Source organism: Rhincodon typus, chromosome 2 (genome assembly GCF_021869965.1).
Source record: "Rhincodon typus isolate 14 chromosome 2, sRhiTyp1.1, whole genome shotgun sequence".
NCBI classification, from domain to species: domain Eukaryota; kingdom Metazoa; phylum Chordata; class Chondrichthyes; order Orectolobiformes; family Rhincodontidae; genus Rhincodon; species Rhincodon typus.
This window is the reverse complement of record NC_063333.1, coordinates 71,255,574-71,277,693: the sequence shown is the minus strand read 5'-3', so window position 1 is coordinate 71,277,693 and position 22,120 is coordinate 71,255,574. Positions and strand designations below refer to the sequence as shown.

Sequence of the window (22,120 nt, the reverse complement as noted above, 5' to 3'; positions counted from 1 at the left end):
ACGTCTTATCCCTATATCCCTCCTGATTTTATAAATCCCTACAAGGTCACCCCTGAACCTCCTACACTACAGTGGAGAAAATCCCAACCTATCCAGCCAAATTTTTAAAACTCAAATGCTTCATTCCCAACATCCTGGTGGATCTTTTCTGAACCCTCTCCAGTTTAATAATATCCTTCCTATAACAGGGGGACCAGAACTGCACGCAGTAATCCAGAAGAGGCCTCACCAACTTCTTGTACAAACTCAACATAGCATTCCAACTCCTATACTCAATGTATTGAAGAAAACTGGTAATTTCACCACCCCTTGCAAAAAGGGACAAAATCCATTTTACACCCCAAAACAGCTCATATCCTCAGCATTCTTTACTCGAAATGAAAAAAAACCAAAACAAAATTAAGAGTAAAGAATACTAATAGAAAACTAACAGCACAAAGACCGGGAAGGGGCCACAATGGTCACTTACTATATATAAAGAAAAGCAGAAACAGCAATGGCATTTTAAAAAGTCTTGCAATGCAGACTAATGCCTCTTTGTTTGAGGATTCTGAGTCAGTCACATACCCTGAAAGGGGAATCACATGCAAGGTGATATTCTTGCCCAAACATAACAGAAAATGCAACAGCAGTAGAGGAGCCATTTGGCCTGTGACGTACATGCCAGTAAGATCAGTTTTTCCCAATATTCCACTTTTTCTCCAATACCCCTACAGAAATTTCTCCTTGAATCTGCAATCACCACATCACAAAATGAACTGCAGATGACAAAGCTTTAGATGTCTAAGGCGAAGAAAAAGCCCATCGAATCTATGCCAGTCAAAAACAAGCACCTAATCCTATTTTCCAGTACTTCGCCCATAGCCTTGTAGGCCTTGGCATTGCAAATGCAAATCTGAATATGTCTCCAGTGTCATGAGGGTTTTTGCCTTTACCACCCATTCAGACAGTGAGTTATAGATTCTGATGCCCTCTGGGTGGAAAGAATTTTCCTCAAATCCCATCTAAGTCTGCTGTCCCTTACCTCAAGTCTATACCTCATAGAGACTGATGTCTGCACCAAAGGAAACAGTTTTTTCCTGTTCACCCTAAATATGCTCCCCATAATTTTATACATCTCGCTCATCTTCCCCATCCGTCTCCTCTGCTCCAAGGAAAACAATTCAGTCTATCCAATCTGTCTTCATAACAAACTCTCCGGCCCAGGCAATATCCTGATAAATTTCCTTGGCACCCTCACCAGTGCAATCAGAAGCCTCCTATAACATGGATTCCAGAACAACACACAATACTTTAGCTGTGGCCTAATCATTTTATACAGTTCCATCATAACCTCCCTGCTCTTAAACTCTATGCCTCAGCTAATAAAGGCAAATATCCCACGTCCCTTCTTAACTATTACCTACCTGTCCTACTACCTTAAGGGACTGATGTGCATACACAACAAAGTCCCTCTGATCCTTGGTGTTCCCCCAGGTCCTGCTGTTCATCAGGTATTCCCAATTTTGTCCTGCCCAAGTGCACTTATCCAGATTAAGTTCCATTTGCCTTTGATCAGTCCATCTATATCCTCCTGCAATCTAAGGCTTTTTTTTCCCCACCATTTACCACCCCACCAACTTTCATACTATCTGTGAACTTACTGATCAACCCTCCTACATTCAGTCTAAATCATTTATATATATATACACACCACAAGCACCAAAGGTCTCAACACCGATTCTTCAGCGACCCCACTGGACACATATCCAGTCAGAAAACAAATTCAACGATCACCACCTGCTTCCAGCCAATGTTTGTAATAGAAAGTTCATTATTTTTTGAAACGTGGTCTGCATTTTCTGTTAATCCAAGTGTATCAGACAGGTAAATTTAGAAATTTGTAAACTAGCATACAAGTTTTTACTTTTGTGACAACTGTGGGAACAATGGGGCTTGATTTCCAGCATGCTACCCAATGAGGTGTAACATCACGGTTTGTAACTTTGCTGGCAAATTTATATTATGGCATTTTATCAAACACTTTTTTCAAATTCTAAATACATTATACCATTCTCATTATTCTAATCACTTAGTACCATAAGAAATAGGAACAGGAATAGGCCATTCAGCCCTTAGAGACTGCTCTCCCATTCAACAGAATCCTGGCTGATCTGACATTCCTTATGTCCAGTTCCTGCCTTTTCCCCATAACATTTCTCCTACTGATCAAGAATTTATTTATCTGGGCCTTAAATATACACACAGTCTCTGATCACACCCTCTGGTCCTAGACTCTCCCATGAGGGGAAACATCCTCTCAGCAATTATCCTATTAAGTCCCTTAAGAATCCTATATGGTTCAATGAAATCACCTCCCCAAGCAAACAGAATCCAAACCGGTTTTAGACTTTGCTCATAAGAAAATTCCTCCATACCACGGATCATCTTAGTGAACCATCTCTGAACTTTTCTTCATTCATTTGGATGAAGGCATCACTGGCTAGGTCAGCATTTATTGCCCATCCGTAATTGCCCAGAGGACAGTTGTGTGTCAACCACATTGCTGAGAGTCTGGAATCATATATCGGCCAGACTAGGTAAGGATGCAGTTTCCTTTCCCTAAAGAACATTGGTGAACTGTCTTCAATGAAATGATATCTTTGCTTCAATAACATAATCAAAACTGCTTACAGTAATCCAATGTGGCCTCACCTGCATTTTGAGGTTGTGGACTTGCTCACCTAGCCAGTCTTTGGTTGCAGATGTTTCATTGCCCTACTAGATAACATTGTCAGTGTGCCTCTGGTGAAGCACTGGTGTTCTGTCCTGCTTGTTATTTATATGCCTCTGTTTGCTGGGGTGGTTGGCCTTACTTGCGGTTCGTGTTTTTCAGTGGTTTGTATATTGGGTCCAGTTCAAATGTGTTTGTTGATGGAGTTCCGGTTGGAATGCCAGGCCTCCAGAAATTCCCTGGCATGTCTCTGCTTGGCGCGTGCAACCAGGTTGGTTGTTGGTTTGTGGGCTATCCTGATGCCTAGCGGTCTGAATAGACTTGTGGTCATTCCTGATATAGCGGTAGGGTGACTAGTGTGTGTGGCCTGTCGCAGAGGTAACGGCAGATTGTGCTTTTTGGGTATATACTTAGAAATACGTAGTTGACGACACGCTCCACTCCATCCACTCCTTCCAAGAATTTCTCAACATCATCAAGGACACCAGAAGAGAAGAGGACGAGATGATGATATCCTTCGATGTAATAGCACTATTTTCATCCATAAACATCGACCCAGCCAAAGAAACAATTGCCACGCTGCTGGACGAATCAGGAAGGCAGGCACCCCAGGCCACCAAAAGCATCAACAAGGACGGCACCCTGAAACTGCCTCACAACCCACTTCACCTTCAACGACCGTATATTCAAACAAATCAACGGAACACCAGTGGGATCGCCAATGTCAGGACTAATTGCAGAAACAGTAATGCAAAGGTTAGAACAGCACTTACCACTATACAAGCCAAAGCCTGGCTCCGCTATGTAGATGACACCTTCATGGTTATCAAACGCACAAGACTCGAAGAAACCCACCGATACATTAACAACATTCTCACCAGAATAAAATTCACAAAAGAAGAAGAGGAGAACAAAGACCGACTACCCTTCCTAGACATAATGATAGAATGTAAGAATAACTGAGAACTCCAGACCAGCGTATACAGAAAGACGACACATACGGACCAGATACTTAATTACTTCAGCAACCTCCCCAACACCCATTAATGGAGCTGCATCAAGACGTTATTCAAACAGGCCACAATTGCGCAAAAGCAGAACAGGAGCACTTATACAGAGTTTTAAAGGAAAGGATACCCAAAAAGCACAATCCGACATTACCTCTGCGACAGACCACAACAAGAAGACACAACACGGCCAGTCACACTGGTCACCCTACCGTACATCAGAGACATATCAGAGATGACCACAAGACAGACCACTAGGTATCAGGGTAGCCTACAAACCAACAACCACCCTGCAACAGCTACTGATGAACATAAAGGATCCCATACCCACAACCAATAAAACTAAGATAATATACAAAATACCATGCAAGGACTGTGAAAAACATTACATATTGTCAGATTACTTCCAGTTTGGCCTAAGGATACATGAACACCAACCAGCCACCAAGAGATACAACCAACTCCCACTGGTCTCAATACACACGGACAATGAAGGACACAAATTCAACTGGGACAATACATCCATGATAGCACGAGCCAAGCAGAGACATGCCAGGGAATTTCTGGAGGCCTAGCATTCCAACCAGAACTCCATCAACAAACACATTGAACTGGACCCGATTTGCAAACTACTGAAAAACAGAACCGGAAGTAATGCCAACCACGCCAGCAAACCAAGGCATATAAATAACAAGTGGGACAGAACACCAACGCTCCACCGGAGGCTCACTGATGACGTTACCTAGCAGGGTGACGAAATGTCTGCAACCAAACACACCGGCTCAGCAAGCAAGTCTACAACCGCATCCACGACCCAAGCTACAAAACTTCTCAAAAACTTTAATCACCTGCATTTTGTACGACTTCCATACTCTTACACTCTAAACCCCTTGAAACAGGGGCCAACATTGCTTTAGCTTTCCAGATTACCTGCTGCACCTGTGTGCTAAACAGACTCCAAGACATTTGGCTTAACCTTTTTATGAAGTACCTTGTCAAACACCTTCTGGAAGTCCAAAAACAACACATCTACAGGTTCTACTCTATCCACTCTGGTCAAAACATATTCGAAAAACTCTAGTCCAACTTTCATTTCCCTTTCATGAAACTATGCTGACTCTGCTTTTTTAAGATTATGATTTTTCAAATTTTCTGCTATTACTTACTTAATAATCGATACCAACATTTTTCCAACAATAGATGATAAGCTAATTGGCCTACAGTTTTTTTCAGTTTTGAATCTCTCCATTTTTGAGTCTCTCCATTTTTGAGTTGGGTCTCACATTGGTAGTCTTCCAATCCTCAGGTACTTCTCCAAAATTCAAGGGTTTTTGAAAAATTACAACAATGCATGTATTATTTCTGTAGATACCTCTTTTATGGTCCTAGGGTACAACACATCAGGGCCAGAACTTGTCTGCATTTAGCCCTGTCAGTTTGTCTAAAACTACTTCTCCAGTGATGGTGATGGTACTCAATTCCTTCCCAGTATTCTTTAGCATTAATGGGATGTTCAAAGTATCTTCCACCATAAAAACTGATACAAATTTCTATTTAACTCATGTCATTTCCTTGTTCCCCATAATTATTTCCCCAGATTCATTTTCTAGGAGGTCTATGTTTACTTTGACCTCTCTTTTTATACATTTAAAGAAGCTCTTATTGTTAGTATTTATATTCCTCATTAGTTTGCCCTTGTAGTTTATTTTCTCTTTTTATCTGGCGTCCCCCTGTGCTGGATCCTGAATTTATCACAGTCTTTGAGGCCATCAATGACTTTGTTTCCTTATATGTTTTTTCTTTCAACTTTATGCTCTCTTTAATTTCTTTTGTTAGCCATGGTTGGTTTATCCCTCGCTTTGAATCGTTCCTCCTTACTAGGATGTATTTTTGCTAGGAATTATGAATTATTTCCTTAGGTGTCTGTCACTGCTTGCTTATGGTCTTTACTGCTTATTTATCTGCCCAGTCTACTTAAAGTAACTATCTGCATTCCATTATAATTCCCTTTATTTAACACTTGTGTTACTTTACAGAAAACTTGAACAAGTTAAACATTATTTATCAATAACATTTCCATGCTGGTTTTCCTCAAGTAATCTGCATTTGTTTAACTTGTTAAATTCTGTTCCAAGTGATTATTAATGAAAGCTTTTCCACTAGGGTTAAACTGATCAGGGCGGCATGGAGACCCAGTGGTTAGCATTGCTGCCTCATAGCAACAGGAACCCGGGTTCAATTCTGCCCTCAGGCGACTGTCTATGTCTGCGTGGATTTCCAATGAGTGCTCTGGTTTCCTTCCACAGTGCAAAGATGTGCAGGTAGGTGGATTGGCCATGTTAAATTGCCCGCAGTGTCCAGGGGATTAGACATGGGGAAATGTCAGTATTTATGGGGTAGAGGTATGGGTCTGGGTGGGGTGCTCTTCGGAGGGGCACTGTGGACTTGTTGGGCCGAATAGTCTGTTTCCACACTGTAGGGATTCTATGATTTGTCTGATTTGCTGGATTTCTCTGTCTAAAACAAGGCCATAACATTTGCAATTCTCCAATCCTTTTGCACTATTTTTATATTCAAGAGGGGTTGCATGATTAAAGCAGTATGTCTGCAATTTTCATCTTTACCTCTCTTATCCTCGAATGTATTTGATCCAGTCTAGTGACTTAACAATTTACAGTACAAAGAAATTCTAATACCCCTGGTTACTACTACTTTCTCTTTCATGATTGCTTCAGCAGCATGCTTCTACTGAATACAGACTGTTTTAAAGGGCTAATCCAGCATCCTCACTGGAACTACCCATCTGACATTGTGATGGTACTGTGTCTTTCAGACAGATTTGTCCTGTGCTGTTTCTCTTGCAGAGAGATGTTGCCACAGTGGTGCCAGAATATCTGTTTCAGAAGCAGTGGGTAAACAGCTTTGAGCTCCCCGAGTCTTTTTCTTTGAATTAGAAAAAAATCAGCATGAGTGGATCACTTAGATCCAGGGTTTTGGTTGTGCTTTCAATTGAGGTTTGGAGTTGGCTGCTGAAGCTGTTAGATACAGCTTTCTCTTTGCTGCAGGCAAAGCTGGAGTTCTCGCTCTCTGCTACCAGATCGTTTCTTTCAGTGTTCCTTTCTCCTGCACTCGGGAGGACATAGCCTCTGAGGAAAATCTGTTTTGCTGAATTTGCCTTTGCCAAGGGGCTGTATATAGCATGCTGCTAAATTGGAACAGTTGATGATTAGTAGTTAGATAATATCTTATTTTGTAAGTATTTCAACTTGTTTGTATTTTAACTGTGTTGTAAGAATAAAGTGTATTTTGCTTAAAACCTAGTGGTAGACTAATCAAATCACATCTGGAACACTGTGCCTTACACTTGCCGTTAAATAAAATAATAAGTTAGGGTCTAGGCTATCTTCTTGATATATTTTGAGGGGGTTTGGTATGGTCCATAACACCATTCTACTTAGTGTAGAAAAATCATACATGTGAATCATTTGAGATGCTCATGACAATGCGACAGCTTATATTGCTATTTGCATCTTGTGTTAACTAACAAATTTCCAAATTTATTGAATTCAATGTCACTATTCACCATGGTACAATTTGATCTCTTGGCTTTGGATTACTAGTAGAGTACCAAACCACACTATACTTCTCATATTACTTTTTTCATGTGTATATTACTAATTATCAATATTTCCCACCAGTAAGTAAATGTCAGTATTTATCCTTCACGTTGACAGTGGTATAAAACATTCCTGGCTTCAAGCCACACACTACTCAACCTCATCCAGTTTTCTTTCTTTGGTATTAGCTGCTGAACTGGTAATATCTTTCCGATCAAGTTCTGAACTACCTATCATTTTGCTCCTTTGATAACCACCTACCTTTCTGGGAGCACAGGGAATAAGTTCTTTTATGCTGGTAATATTTTCTTCTAATTAGAATCAGATATCTGGATCTATGTCTCAAGAATGGACAAGGTATTGGGGTTAGATGCCACATGCAAAACCAGAATAGGGGAGCAAGTTAAGATTAACATATTTGGAATAAGGAACTTCTTTCTGCAATCAAAAATAACAAATGCAGAAAATGAACTAACAAATTTAAATTGAAGCATTACTAAAAGTACAAACACGATGTTTCCAATGAAAGTGTTCAATTTTATTTTAAATCTAAGTCCCAAAGTTGGTAATTTTTAATTACATAGGACCTTTACGCTTTTTTTTTTAAGATAACATACTAAAAATGACAGGCATTTCACATTGTAATTGCATGAAATCTCACTAAATGTTACATGCAAACAACAAATAAGTGCAAGGAAATGTTTTGGGTGCACAATATATTTAGGCTTGTATTTTAATTTCCATCACAAAGTAGATTCAAATGATGGATGAATCACAATCGGGTGAAGTCTCAAATAGTATTTAACTTTATGGATAATCCATGTTTGAGCTAAGCTAGTTTTGCACTTGCTTATCCAGTAGAAAAAATTGTTAAACAAGAAACCTAATTTTAGTTTCAGAGTAAACTATAAATGGGAACATCTAATGTCCACAAATCTAAAATGTATGCAGAGATACACAACCCTTATTTTAAAACGGCGTACCATTAGCTGAAATAGAGACGAGCGTGTGGATGTAAGACTGTCACAGATTAAACAAGAGCAAACACCTAGAGGTTTAATATGTTAAATAAAGAACATCAATCTAGTTTGATAATTCCACAAATTCAGCAGACGACAACAGTAATGCAAAGTGTCAGAACAAATATTCACACAATCATGAAGGCAAAGCCTTCTAAAGGAAGTTTAACACAATCTCACGTCCAACTCAGTATCTCAGAACTTTATTGGAATTTTCACTTACAATTGCACACAGTAAATCAGTGGCTTTGCCAGTACACTGGAATTTTTTTTAATTCAGCTTTCCCAATTTGACAATGATCATAATGGACTCCTTTTTTTTAAAGCAAAGACAATGTCACTACACATGCTGGAAACTTTAAGAGGGGATGTTGACATTTTTAAATGAATGTTATTAGTTTTGTAAGTTATTATTTTTTATCATTCGGGACAAATAAACTTGTTTGTTTGGCACTTAATGGCTTCAACATTCACTCTCTCCAAGACCAATGTACAATGGCAGCAGTGCACAACACTCATGAGATGCACTGCAACACAACTGAACAAATCTTCAACCTCTACCATTTAGAACGACAAGAGCAGCAGAGAAATAGGATCACCACCACCTGCAAATTCCCAGCCAACCCTTACAGCATCCTGACGGAACTATACAGCTGTTTCTTCACTGTTACTGGGTCAAAATCCTGGAATTTTCCTAACACTGAAGGATTACCTGCACTGTGAGGACTGCAACAGTTCAAGCAAGCAGCTAATCACCATCTTCAAGGGTATTAGGGATGGGCAATAAATGCTGACCTGGCCAGCCACATCAATATCCCAGAGTGCATTAAAATTAATTTACAATTAAATTATGTTCGGTACAGCAGAGCAGCTACTTAAAATACATTCAACATTTTGGAAACAAAAGTGTTTAATTCTATTTTTAGGTTGTAGGTAAGTAATGTTACAAGACAGAATTATAATACCCTCCAAGCTATTTGAGGTCAGATTTGTCCCTTCTGGAGGCAGCAAGGAAACAACTATTTCAAGCATGAAATTTACATCAAAATACAAGATATTGCTTGGTCTTGCCAATTTCCAGATTGAAACTTAGATGAATGTTTAAAAAGTTTATTAAAATTCCTACAACTTACTGTAAGGGGTTGAATCCATGCAATGAGCAATATATGGCTAAAACCATGAGGAAGAGATAGCTATCTATTCCTACTGAAATACTTAAAAGACTGCATTTATCCAAAATATAAGATTTTTAAACATATAGCCCATACTGAAAGTTTTAAAGAAGTATGCACAAAATCCTGTATTATTTCTTTTATTTTGACATTAATATTTATTTGAATTTACATTGGAAATTCAGAAGATAGTTGTGGTGAAGAGAAAAGGTACCTGCACTAGTTTGATGAATACATTCAAACTAGATCACTCACAATGGACCATATTTGGTCATTCACTTATAAGTGTTATTTTTAATCCATGCTTTTCATTCGTTCCTACTGATTCCAAAAACATAGGAACCTGTCAGTTTAACCAGCGTCCTTTTATAATTTGACAAGTATCTACTGCTCAATAATCTATGCACATTACAGGATGATTTCACTATAAATTTGCTTATTCTGAGCAGACAACTATGGACAAGACTGTACAGTTCGGTAATGTTCCTTTAAAGTTTCATACATTCAATAAATTTTAAATATATAATCTGAATGGAATAGAACTTTCTTTTATTGAAATTTTGTGCCATGTATATACAACAAATGCATTAATGGTGCCAAATGCCAATTATCTACCTCAACTATTAAAAAAATCACAAAGCAAAACAACATTCTGGCAATACTGAACGTTGTATGCTTATGGAGACATTGAATAAAAGCAAATGGGATTATGTTTGGATCAGTTCAAAGTAGAACTAAAGTTAATGCTTCACTGGACCAACTAAACAAAGCAAATATTTGTCCTAAGAGATAGCAAGAACTGCAGATGCTGGAGTCAGAAGTAACAGTGTGGAGCTGGAGGAACACACCAAGCCAGAGGAGTAGGAAAGTTGATGTTTCAGGTCGGGACTTCAGAAATTTCTGAAGGGTCCTGACCCGAAATGTCAGCTTACCTGCTCCTCTGAGGCTGCCTGGCCTGCTGTGTTCCTCTAGCTCTACATTGTGTTATCTCTGATTCCAGCATCTGCAGTTCTTCCTATCTGAGTGAGTTACAACCCTACTGTGAAGCCTCTTCCAAGGATGCCCACCTTGAAGTTGTTTTCCTCCCTCTGGAAAGGCCTCAGTGGATCTCTCTCCCACTACAATCCTCTGGTAATCAAATATTTGTCCTAATTCTGCTGCATAAGCAAATGACAAGCTGCAGTTTTTCACTATTCAGCACACTCATTCTAAAACAGGAGCCATTAAAGGGCAGCATGCTGCCTCACAGTACCAGCAACCCTGGCTCAATTCTAGCCTCGGGCAACTGCCTGTGTGGAGTTTGCACGTTCTCCCCGTGTCTGCATGGGTTTCTGCCAGATGCTCTGGTTTCCTCCCACAGTCCAAAGATGTGGAAGTTAGATGGAGTGGCCATGCTAAAATTATCCATAGTGTTCAGGGATGTGTAGGTTAGGTGCATTAGCCATGGGAAATGCAGGGTTACAGGGATAGAGTAGCGGAATGGGTCTGAGTGGGATGCTCTTTGGAGAGTTGGTGTGGTCTTGTTGGTCCGAATGGCCGGTTTCCACTCTGTGGGGATTCTACATAAAGAAGCTCAAAAATGAAGGAATTTTCCATGTCGTTAAACTGGCTGCCATTAATTTTCGAGCTTCATTCCATTAGATATAGATTCTTAAAATTTATGCAATCAAACTTTGTACATATCAAAGTAGGCCCATATCAGATGCTTCAAATCAAATGTACTTCAAAATTAACTAAATGAAATACAATTTACGAACTAAACATAACATAAATCATAACAATCATTTTAGAGCTACAGAAATTAATGGTATTTAGAATGCAGAAGGCTGTTTTTAAACTACTGAAGGTTAATGCTTTCCTAGTCCTACAGGTTTCCAAGAGCTGGGGAAAACTTGAAATTTTGTCAAAACCAGCTTCCTAATAAACACTATAAGCATAGAAAACATGGGAAATTTATTTTAGGTTTGGCACATTCAATACGAAGTACACATTTCAACAGTTAGTGGCTTAGCAAACCACCAAACACAAATGAAAACTACAAACATATCGGAAAAAGTTTGAACATCATGCATTCCTTAACTTCCTTAAGTCAGACCAATTTATTTATGCTTATCATAACCAGTTATTTTACATATGGCCCAGAAACTAAATAAAAGCATGTGGAAAGAAACTGAATTCAATCATTAAACTAGGTGAAAATCTTCCACACAATCTAAGAGTAAACATCACTGAATGACATTGCAGCTCTATAACACAAATTCTTAGTTTTTAAAAACAGGAAAAACACTTAAAAAACAATGCCATAAATCTGCAAAACAATCCTAAAGAACTCACATGATTAGAAATTGTACAAAATATAAATTTTTTGTCTTTAACACTACAACATTAAATTTTCACATCTCAAACTACCCAGGAAATCCATTATAAACAATGATAAATTGTAAATGAAACTCATTTCAGAAAATTTTAATTAGCATTCAGCTGTTTCAGGAAAATTGTTGAACAATTATAAACATACCACAGTCACGTGGCTCTTCATAAGTGCAAAACCTCAAAAACAGAAAAAAGTTCATCTATACACAAAATATGGTTCTCCTGCAATACTGCAAGAACTCAAATATAAGTGGCAGTACTAAAAATGTGACCCCAAGTGCAATAAAAACTGTCAAAGATTAACATTTGGTATTATATTATAGTGGACTTATATATTATTTTCTGTAACTGCTGGAATTTACTCAAGCCTGAAATCCTGTTTAAGTGCAGTAAATTCTTCAGCCAAGCTATCATTTCAAAATGAAGTACAATGAACAGAAAGGGACTACATATAAAACTCACTCCAGTTCTGGTGACCAAAAGGTTCTGAAGGCTACAGAAGTCATTCACAAGCAAAACATTTTGCAAAGAAAAGCACATGCAAGCAGTGGAATATTACAAATTGAATTTTAGTGCAAAACTTACTCAGATCTTTATTTCATAGACTTTCAGAAGAATTAACAATTTAGTAAAATAAATAAGGCCCAAACAATTGTGGGAATCACAAACAACAGTGTGAAGTCAACTACCATTCGAGAAATTTGATTGACTGCATTGTGAGAAACTCTCAACTTCCCCTGCCTGCCACCTTCCTCCAAAATGATGAAATCTGGTTTTACCCACTTTGATACACCTATAAATGTTACATTCCTGCTCAATATATAACATGCTGGGCACAGTTGCACAGTACCTTGCTTACAAGGTCATGCTTCTTGTGGTTTTAAACAATTACCATTGGCAAAGTGTTAAATTGCCAAGTGCTGCGCAAGCACACTTTCCAGGAGGAAATAGTTAATGTTCCTAAGGAATGTTGAACTATTCATAATGAAATCAGTGAACTTAGTCCTCATCAAATCTAGGATCTTCTAGTTTGGCTGTCTCAATGCACCATTACCTCTTGTCAATTGGAGAAAAGGGAGGGAATGTTATATGAAACTCTAATTGCAAGAATAAATTTTTAAAAGTTTTGATAAATTAGAAAGGACACTATTTTGAGAGTTCCCGATTCCGATCTCACATCTTTATCTTTTTAAAAATGGGTTAAAATGGCACTTAAACACTTTTGTGCTGTCACACTGCAAGATCGCTGCCATTGGCATGTGTAGTTTGAAAAGTATGTCATACAACTTCAAGATATTTGCTACTAAATATGCAGATGTGAAGTTCAAAGTTAATTCACTGCACAAGAATTCAGTGAAAAATAACATACTGCAGGATCTGTAAATGTGACTTAAATTAAGATAAAAATGTTACCATGATTTAAATAGATATCAGTAACAATGATTTATGGCACCTTGCATATCAAAAATCATACTCAACTACTTCAAACTCTTGAGCAATTTGACTAATAAAGATAGTTAAAAAATCTAATCAGGTGAATAAGAATTTGGCATCAACAAAGTTACCTGACAGTTTCCTACAAATATGTCTAGAGTTAGAGAGAACATATCGATATTTTAAAAGTGTATAAACAAGATGTGCCTAAAGCGTTCTGTATGGCCATTTTTTTCAAAACACAAGTTAGGTTTTTACATGAATTAACTCATGAAATGAAGTGCAAGTCTGATTTAGGAAATAGTCATGGTGAACTCAAATGTGTAATAAATCCTTAGCTCCTCTCCTCTCCTCTCCTTCCCTTCCCTTTCTTCCTGCTACAACACTTTTAAAATGCCTAAGTTGTAGCAGCAAATGCAATCATCTTGTTTTTTAAAAACTAATAAACAAATTCTAGCACATTGTTAGTAAGAGCTAATATAATCGAACAATCATAAAACATAATTCACCATACAAATTGAAATGGCTGTTAACACTGGAACTGGTCACTCAATCATACTAACTAAATTTACAAATCGTTGGATACTTCACTTGCACACAGAGCAGGAGTCCCTAATTAGACCAGTGTTTCAGTCCATATTGACAACATTTCAAATTAGGAGTTTTAAATTGATTAATTTACTTTGGAGAATTAACTATTTATTCCACAATAAGGTAAAATGTTTTCCTCACTTTAAAAGAGAGAAATGTAACAGTAGCCTAGTACTAGCAGTGGTTGAAATTTGTTGGCAGCTTACTTTTTCCAGTAATGCAACACCACAATCAAAGCCAACACGTCTCTTTCAAGTCAGGAATAATTCAGTGAACAAACTCCCAGCCTATTCATTTTATCAGTGCTCCATAGAGATATTCATTTTTTCATACTGCACCTATATGTGAACTATGAAAGAAAGCTACTTTGCCCAACATCAACACAGCATAGGGATAGAGGAAAAAGATGTCAAACTCCTTAGCATCAGGAAGTTATGATTTTCAATGAACAGGGATACCTAAAGTTATCCAGAACCAAACTTTACGTTAGCAGATATCCCAAAATGTTTCCTTCATAAAATTGGAAATAATTGCAGTTTAAAGAAATAACAGTGAAAATACGGAAACGCTGAACTGAAAATAAAGTAACATCATAACCAACAGGTGTATATCCAAATAGAAAATCTCGGGAAATAGCATATCAAAAGATGCTACCTTTTCAGTAGTCATTCTATCAATTATCCCAATACTTAAAAGTTGCTTTTGAATCGATCAATAACGTAACCAAACCTTTTCATCATAAGCATTTACATCAGTATGTTTTCTTCAGATCTGATATTATGACGAATCATAGTGTTGCACAAACTTATGCTTTCTTCCTGTCAATACACAATTCTTTCAGGTTTTTTTCTCTTTATTAAATACGAAAGTCAAAATAGGTACTTGAGCCTGCTCGGCCATTATTTCAGTTACTCGTTCAATCGTTCAACAGTTGACAATGTGAGAAGCCCCAATAAAAACACTGTTGCACACAGTCTTTTCAGTGCAACATAGTTATCTTTGGGAATGGCTATCTGTACAAGATCATTTGTGATTTGAGAGATTTCATGAGCAACAAGCACAAAAATAAAAGTGCTGACGATAATGTTGAGCACTGGGTTGCCAGGAATGAGTACGAGGATTCCTTTGGTATCTGCTGCAAGCCAAATATGATATTGGCATATGAAAAGCTGAAAGAAAAAGGTTTTGATATGAAAGATATGTACAATCAGTTCAAAATTTTAACAAGACCAAGATTCTGTTGGAAGTTAGGGTGAATATAATCAACTCCTACAAAAAAAAAATGATCAGAATCTGGAACAAGCACAGAAAATGCTGAAAATATTTGTTTCATGCAGCTCTTGGAGATCAAAACAACTAACAACCCAAATCCTCTGGTCTCCAGATAATCAGAAACCAGATGCCCGTTGAAAATGTATGTCAATACTCTGTACAAGTGGACCTATGTGGGAACTGCATCAGAAGTTTAATGGGCATTAGAACGGACAACGCCTCTGTTTCCAAATATTTTCAGCATTTTCTGTTTCCTAGCTGCATGCCTGTGACTCAGCTCGATTCAGAGACTTTGGAGAGTTTTGTGATGCTTGTTTGAATAGTCACCCATCACCTTATTAGCAACTACCCATTCATCCATTCACTCACTTTCTGACATTCAAAGACTAGACCTTGCCATACAGTAGCCAGTACCATAAGAAGGAAAAGTGTTCTTCTGCACTGATCATTTTGTCAGTCTGCATGTTAACTTTGCACTGAAGGAGTTCTTCCAGACGATGCATCTGAATTTGGGTTCTTTTATACGTAGCCAACTAGTTGGATAGCTTTTTAACTAATTCATATCAGATACATTGGTTCTGATGCCAATTTCAAGGTTTGGGCAATTGCTTGACATTAATAACCTTTTTTTTTCATTCATTCACAGGATGAGGACATCGCTGGCTAGGCAGCATTTATTGCCCATCCCTAACTGCCCAGAGGGCAGTTCAGAGTCAGAGTCAATCACATTGCTGTGGGTCTGGAGTCACATGTGGGCCAGACCAGGTAAGGATGGCAGTTTCCTTCCCTAAAGGACATTAGTGAACCAGATGGGTTTTTCCAACAATTGCCAATCATTAGACTGTTAATTCCAGATATTTATTGAATTCAAATTCCACCACCTGACGTAGCGGGATTTGAACCTGGGTCCCCAGAACATTATCTGGGTCTCTGGCTGAACAGTCCAGCGAGAATACCATTAGGCCATTGCCTCCCCCTCAGTTTTCAATGCTCATCTGTTTCTCTCGACAGGTGTTGTTAACCCATGAAGTATTTTCACCAATTTTTCTAATTATTTCTAATCGGATCAACTGCAATAAATTCATACTATGATTAAAAAAAACTGTGATAAAATTAAAAGCACAAAACTTACTTTTATCAACATGCCTCATGGTTGAAACTGCTACTATCAATCAGGCTAATTCTGTTAAAAACTGACTTCTCAAAGATTAATTTGTGTATCCTTTCATATGATGGCCATGCTGTCCATTTTTAGGATTTTTTATTTCAAATTTTCTATGCACAATTTGTTTTTAGAAAGGGTCAATATTTACTTGCTTTAAAACTGAGTGAAATTCCATTCACTTTGGCTCCATATAAATTTACAATTATCCAATTGGAGTACAGTTAGTTCTGCTATAATGCGTGTTTCGTTAACACAAACTGGCTGGAATGTGATTGATGAATAGTGGAGCTGTTTGGATAATGTGAACTTTCTGCTGTACAGGTACAGCGATTTTCTATGGCGATTTCCCTAGAACGTGATTTTTAACGGCAATTTTCTACAGCACGAGGTCACACAACAACGCAACTATCGTCTTATACGAGAACTATCTGTACAGAAATCACTATTCTGCAGGACATCTGAACACAGAGCAGTAATCCATTCAGGCCCTCCAACCTACTCTGCCATTCAATAAGATCACAGCTGATTGAACATCCACATTCCCTTCCATCTGTGATAGTCCACCATGCCTTAGTTTACCAAGAATCTATCCAACTCTGCCTTAAAAATATTCTAAGACTCTGTTTCCACAATGTTTTTCTGCCCCCACCCGCCCCCTCACCCCACCAAGAAGAGAGTTCCAGATTCCATTCTGTGCAAGAACACCTCTATTTTGAATAGATGGCCCCTTATTTTTAAATTGTGACCCATAGCTCTAGATTCTTCTATAAGTAGAAACATTCTCACCACATCCAACCTGTCTAGACTCCTCAGGATTGTACAGTTTCAATCAAGTTGCTTCTTACTTTTCTGAAGTCCAGCAAATACAAGCCTGTACTGTTCAACCTTTCCTCATAAAGCAACAGGGGTGTGAGCATGGTAAATCTTCTGAAGAAAATGGTGGGAAGGTATTCTTGTTCCCCCTTTGGAACCATGGTTTGCTATACGTGTGTTCAACAGAAAAATAGGATTGCAAAGGAGTGATACCCATTCTTGCCTTATTGGATGATTTCTACTTGTCTGGAATTCAAAGCACTGCTACTCACTCTAATCCTACTTTACAAGAATGTGTCAGTTTACTTTTCACTTGTTAGCAGTTTCACAATAAAGCTACCAATTTAAATGCTGCAACTCCTTTTTAGAAACTTAAGGAACTTACAAAGAAATTGATGTATTGAATCATAGCAATTAAACTGAATTACCAGAAATACTAAAAGCCAACAATATTTCAAAGATATAGCAGCAGTGGGCAGTGCTGCAAACCTGTTGGGTGGATGCGATGTCAAACAATACTACCTGAAGTATTTGACTACTAGGCTTTCTTTAAAGGGGATAGAAGTGAAAAACAAAATCACACCATAAACATACAATCTTTCTGTAGTTGTTCCTGGCACACATCCGACTGAGGTAATGTCACATCTCTCAACCCATCACACAAACACTCTCAACTCCATGATTATTTTTTAAGCCTCCCTGCAATATATGCTTTTTCTTTACATTCCTCTCTTCTTTCTCAGTTCACTTCATTTTATTCCTCTGCAACCCTATCTTCTTCTTGCCCATCTACCTTAATACACCAAATCAGTGGATCAGCTCTGCCTGTTACCAACGTCCTCACTCTGAACTGGAAAATCTGGGTTCAAGTCACACTTCAGAAATTGAGTGCAAAAACTAAGGTTGCACTCCAGTGCATTAGTAGGGAGTGCTGCACTGCTGGAAGTCTCTTTGGCCTATCAGGTGGATATAAAATCTACATTACAATAGTGATTACAGTTCAAAATACTTCATTGATTGCAAAGAGATTTGAGATGTCTGGCATGTATGAAAATATATGTACAAGTGTCTTTTTTTTTGTTCTAACTTCATTTAACGTAAATTCCCCAGAAGTTCAACTCAATTTTGAAATTCTCAGAACTGAACTTACTTGAAGTGAACTTAACATTGTATGGGTCACTTACTTCCAAGGAAATCTTGCCAAACCAGGCAAAAAATGAACTGTACACAGAGCGAACATAACCAGGAATGTTCCTAATAAGAATGAAAGACAAGATCTGGAAGAAATAAAAAAAACTGAAATGTTGTATCATGTCTAGCATATATAACATATTTATAGCACAATTTAAACTTGAATCAAAAATGAAAAGGAAATACCTGCAACACAGAGAAGTAAGGATGAAGTTCATTGCACTCAGTTTTGCTTTTACAGTTGGCACACCATATTGAATAAGTCTGAATAAATAACATTAGTTGGTTACTTGTTGTAATGTACACTTACACATCAAAAATCTAAACATATTATAAACATATTCCGTATAACCTGAATTGAGGCTGCTAAGTTATACACTCACTAGACTTGAGGTTCAGTTTTTTTTTTAAGAAAAGTAGTTGTTCTTTCAATGAGGAATACAATCTTGGAGTATATTAGGCAGGTTAAGAGCAAATTTTAATTTTAGGAGGTTACCTACCCCACTCACTGCTTCAACAGCACCACAAATAGGTTCACATTTCAATTTCTGTGAAGCACATAACTGCAGCTTTGACAGCTTCACATTGCCCCACACCGTACAAAACTAGTGTTAATAATCTTATTTACCTACTTTATAATTTGTCAAACTCACCAAAAATACAACTACTGAGGTGAAAAGTAAGAAGGATGACAACCTAGGTGCAAACAATGTCTCGCCTTTGCCTTCAGAAAGGAGGTGACTTTTCTTTAATATACTATAAAGGAAGGCAAATACCATACCATGTAGGACTGCCTGTACAGAAACAGAATAACATGGAGTTTAAAATTGTTATAATTACATAGAATAATTTTAAGTAATCGTAGTCATGCATGCACTTAAAATCATAGAACAGTACTATCGCAAACCATTTTTTTCTTACGCATTATAAGGTATGCAGAATACAGTTTAAAGTGATTTTAGAATGATCTGCAAGTTAAAAACACATTTTGGGTGGGAATTGGTCTTTGTATCTAGCTTTTAGCTCCTGTTATGGATGACCCGATATTCACACCCCAATTAGAACCTTCCCTGCTTATTCATCAAGTCTATTTAAAAAGACAACTCCTCTCAAGCACACAATCGCTTGTTTGAACCAAGGTTGGAGTACACCGTCATTCTAGTATTACTGCTTTACCAGGCATAACATAACATAAATCTTTTTTCCCTGTTACCAAGATGACCAATCGATATCAGTTTTAAAACAAGATCTATCAACCAGGTTTCCTCATATACAGAATTACTGGTTTACTACCAAAATAAAAGTGTACAATAAATTCAAAACAACAAATTTAACACTCAATTAGTAATACAGAAAAATAAATGTTTGTCCCTTTAACTGTGCACATATGCAAACACACACACTTCAGAAAAAGATAAAAAAAACAGCTCTCTCCACAGAGATAACACAGTGTGGAGCTGGAGGAGCACTTCTTCTGAAGCGTCCCTAACCGAAACATCAACTTTCCTGCTCCTCTGATCCTGCCTGGCCTGCTGTGCTTTTCCAGCTCCACACCATGTTATCTCGGACTCCAGCATCAGCAGTTCTTACTATCTCTGATTGAGCTCTCTCTACAGATGTTGTTTATTGAAAAAATAAACTCTGGCCAATAGGTTATTAATAAAGGCTAAAAGCATATAACATTGTGGAGTCTGATGACAACAAATGCCAGAACATCACAGAAAGTCACTAACCATGCATGGTTGTCACTCAAGTCTTGCCTACACAGCTTGATCAGAAAATAAAATCTTGAAAAAAGAACAGGCTTCACTTAGAAATCAACAAGAAGGCCTTCCTTTCTTAAAATGAGATCGATTGGTTGCTTGTTGTAGCAGGCTTTCCACTAACTCAGCTTGTTCTAAGCAGGCTTTCCTCCAATTGAGCCAGATAAAACAGATACATCTCCAAGCAAATCACTGTTCACAACAGGGGTCTACAATAAAGCAGAGATAACACAGGGTGGAGCTGGAGCAACACAACAGGCCAGGCAGCATCAGAGTAGCAGGAAAGTTGACGTTTTGGGTCAGGACCCTTCTTCAGAAAGCAATAAAGCAAGCAGTTTATCAGTCATGTGATTTCTAGGAAGCATTGTTGAAAGAATCTCCAACATCTGCAGGTGATCTTTCAATGGCCTCCTTTAAAGAAGAATCCCAAGTAATTCCACAAAGCTCAAAATAATTCTGACTTTCATAATTCTACAAAACTCAAGTCATCCAAGCAATGTTTAACACATTGCAGCTTCATGGCAATGCCACCATGTGGGGAAAAAAAGGGGTGCACAGTAATATGTGATCAAAATAAAACTAAAAAAGAAATTAAGACACAATCATACGTTCATTCTCGTTTCCTCTTTACGTGTAACTTATACATGTATGTCTGATATCTTCTTAGTACGAAAACAGTTCAAACAAGGTCATATTCTTGACAAAGCATTGGCAATCATTTCTTTCCTGCAATGTGAATAATTTTTAAAAGATAAGGCTGTAGTAACAAAGTCCATCAAAACAGTCACAAAAGTTAAGGGATTCTGATCAGTGGATTCTAATGTCTCTCTAAGGATGGGGAGCTTCCCTAATGCTGGTACTTCTCTTGCTCTTAACATAGGAACAAAGGAATTAGGAGCAGGAGTACGCAATTCAGCTCGAGCCCACTCTGCCATTTAAACATGATCATGGCTGATCTTATCCTGATTTCAACTTCACTTTCCAGCTTGCCCTCCACAGCCCTTGCTCTATGATACCAGCCTCGTTTAGAGTCTAAATTTGTTTAGAGTTTATTGCCAATCAGCCAATTGTAACATCGTCAAAAAAGCTTCCAGATGCTGCAAGCGATCATTTTAAACGTCATTGTATATCTGTACATCATTAAGGTAAACTACACCGTTTAAAGGACATTGATGTCTGAAGTGGTGGCCAGTTTCCGGAAAGGTGCTGGAGAATAGAAATAGGAGGCTAGAACAGATGAATGCATGATGAAGGAGCTGTTGCAGGAAGAAGGATTCACATTTTTGAATCATTCAAATCTCTTCTCGGGTAGAAGTGACCTGTTTAAGGAGGACGGGGTTGCACCTGAATTGGAAGGGGACTAATATACTGGCAGGGGATTTGCTAGAGATACATGGGAGGATTCAAACCAGTAAAGGGGAAGGGGGAGCACAGAGAGACAGTGAGAAAAGAGATTGGTCTGAGACTGGCGCAGTTGGGAAAAAGAGCAAATCAAACAGTGAAGGCAGGCAGGAGCAAAGTAGAGAACAAGGTAGGACTGATGAATTAAATTGCATTTATTTCAATGCGAGAGGCCTGACAGGTAAGGCATGATTGGAAACATAGGACTGAGACAGAATGTAGAACAGCATAGCCTAGGAACGGGCCCTTTGGCCACAATGTTGTGCCGAACAGGATGCCAAATTAAACTAATCCCTTCTGCCTGCCTTTGGTCCATATTCCTCCATTCCTTGTGTTTTCACGTGCTCATCTACAAGTCCCTTAAATGCCTCTATCATATTTGCCTCCTCCACCACCACCCCCAGCAGTGCACAATAACTTACTCTTAAAGCCCCTTTGAACTTTCCCCTTCTCACCTAAATGCATGTCCCCTATTATAAGATGTTTCAACTCTGGGAAAAAGATTCTGACCATCAACCCTACCTACGCATCTCAATTTTATAGACCTCTATCAAGTCTCCCCTCACCCTCTGCTGCTCCAGAGAAAACA

The 22,120-nt window shown here is 38.1% G+C and overlaps 1 protein-coding gene across 1 annotated transcript in view; it reads right to left on the bottom strand.

The window, feature by feature from the left end:
* Positions 1-11,464: 11,464 nt before the first annotated feature.
* The window catches only part of casd1 (CAS1 domain containing 1), a 69,038-nt gene continuing 58,382 nt past the window's right edge, over positions 11,465-22,120 (bottom strand). The window contains exons 14-17 of the mRNA XM_048607598.1: positions 19,021-19,161; positions 18,554-18,631; positions 18,361-18,453; positions 11,465-15,095 (exon numbers count right to left, since the gene is read on the bottom strand). Coding sequence (XP_048463555.1) covers positions 14,835-15,095; positions 18,361-18,453; positions 18,554-18,631; positions 19,021-19,161 — 573 coding nt within the window. The 3' untranslated portion in view covers positions 11,465-14,834. The remainder of the gene's footprint in view (positions 15,096-18,360; positions 18,454-18,553; positions 18,632-19,020; positions 19,162-22,120) is intronic.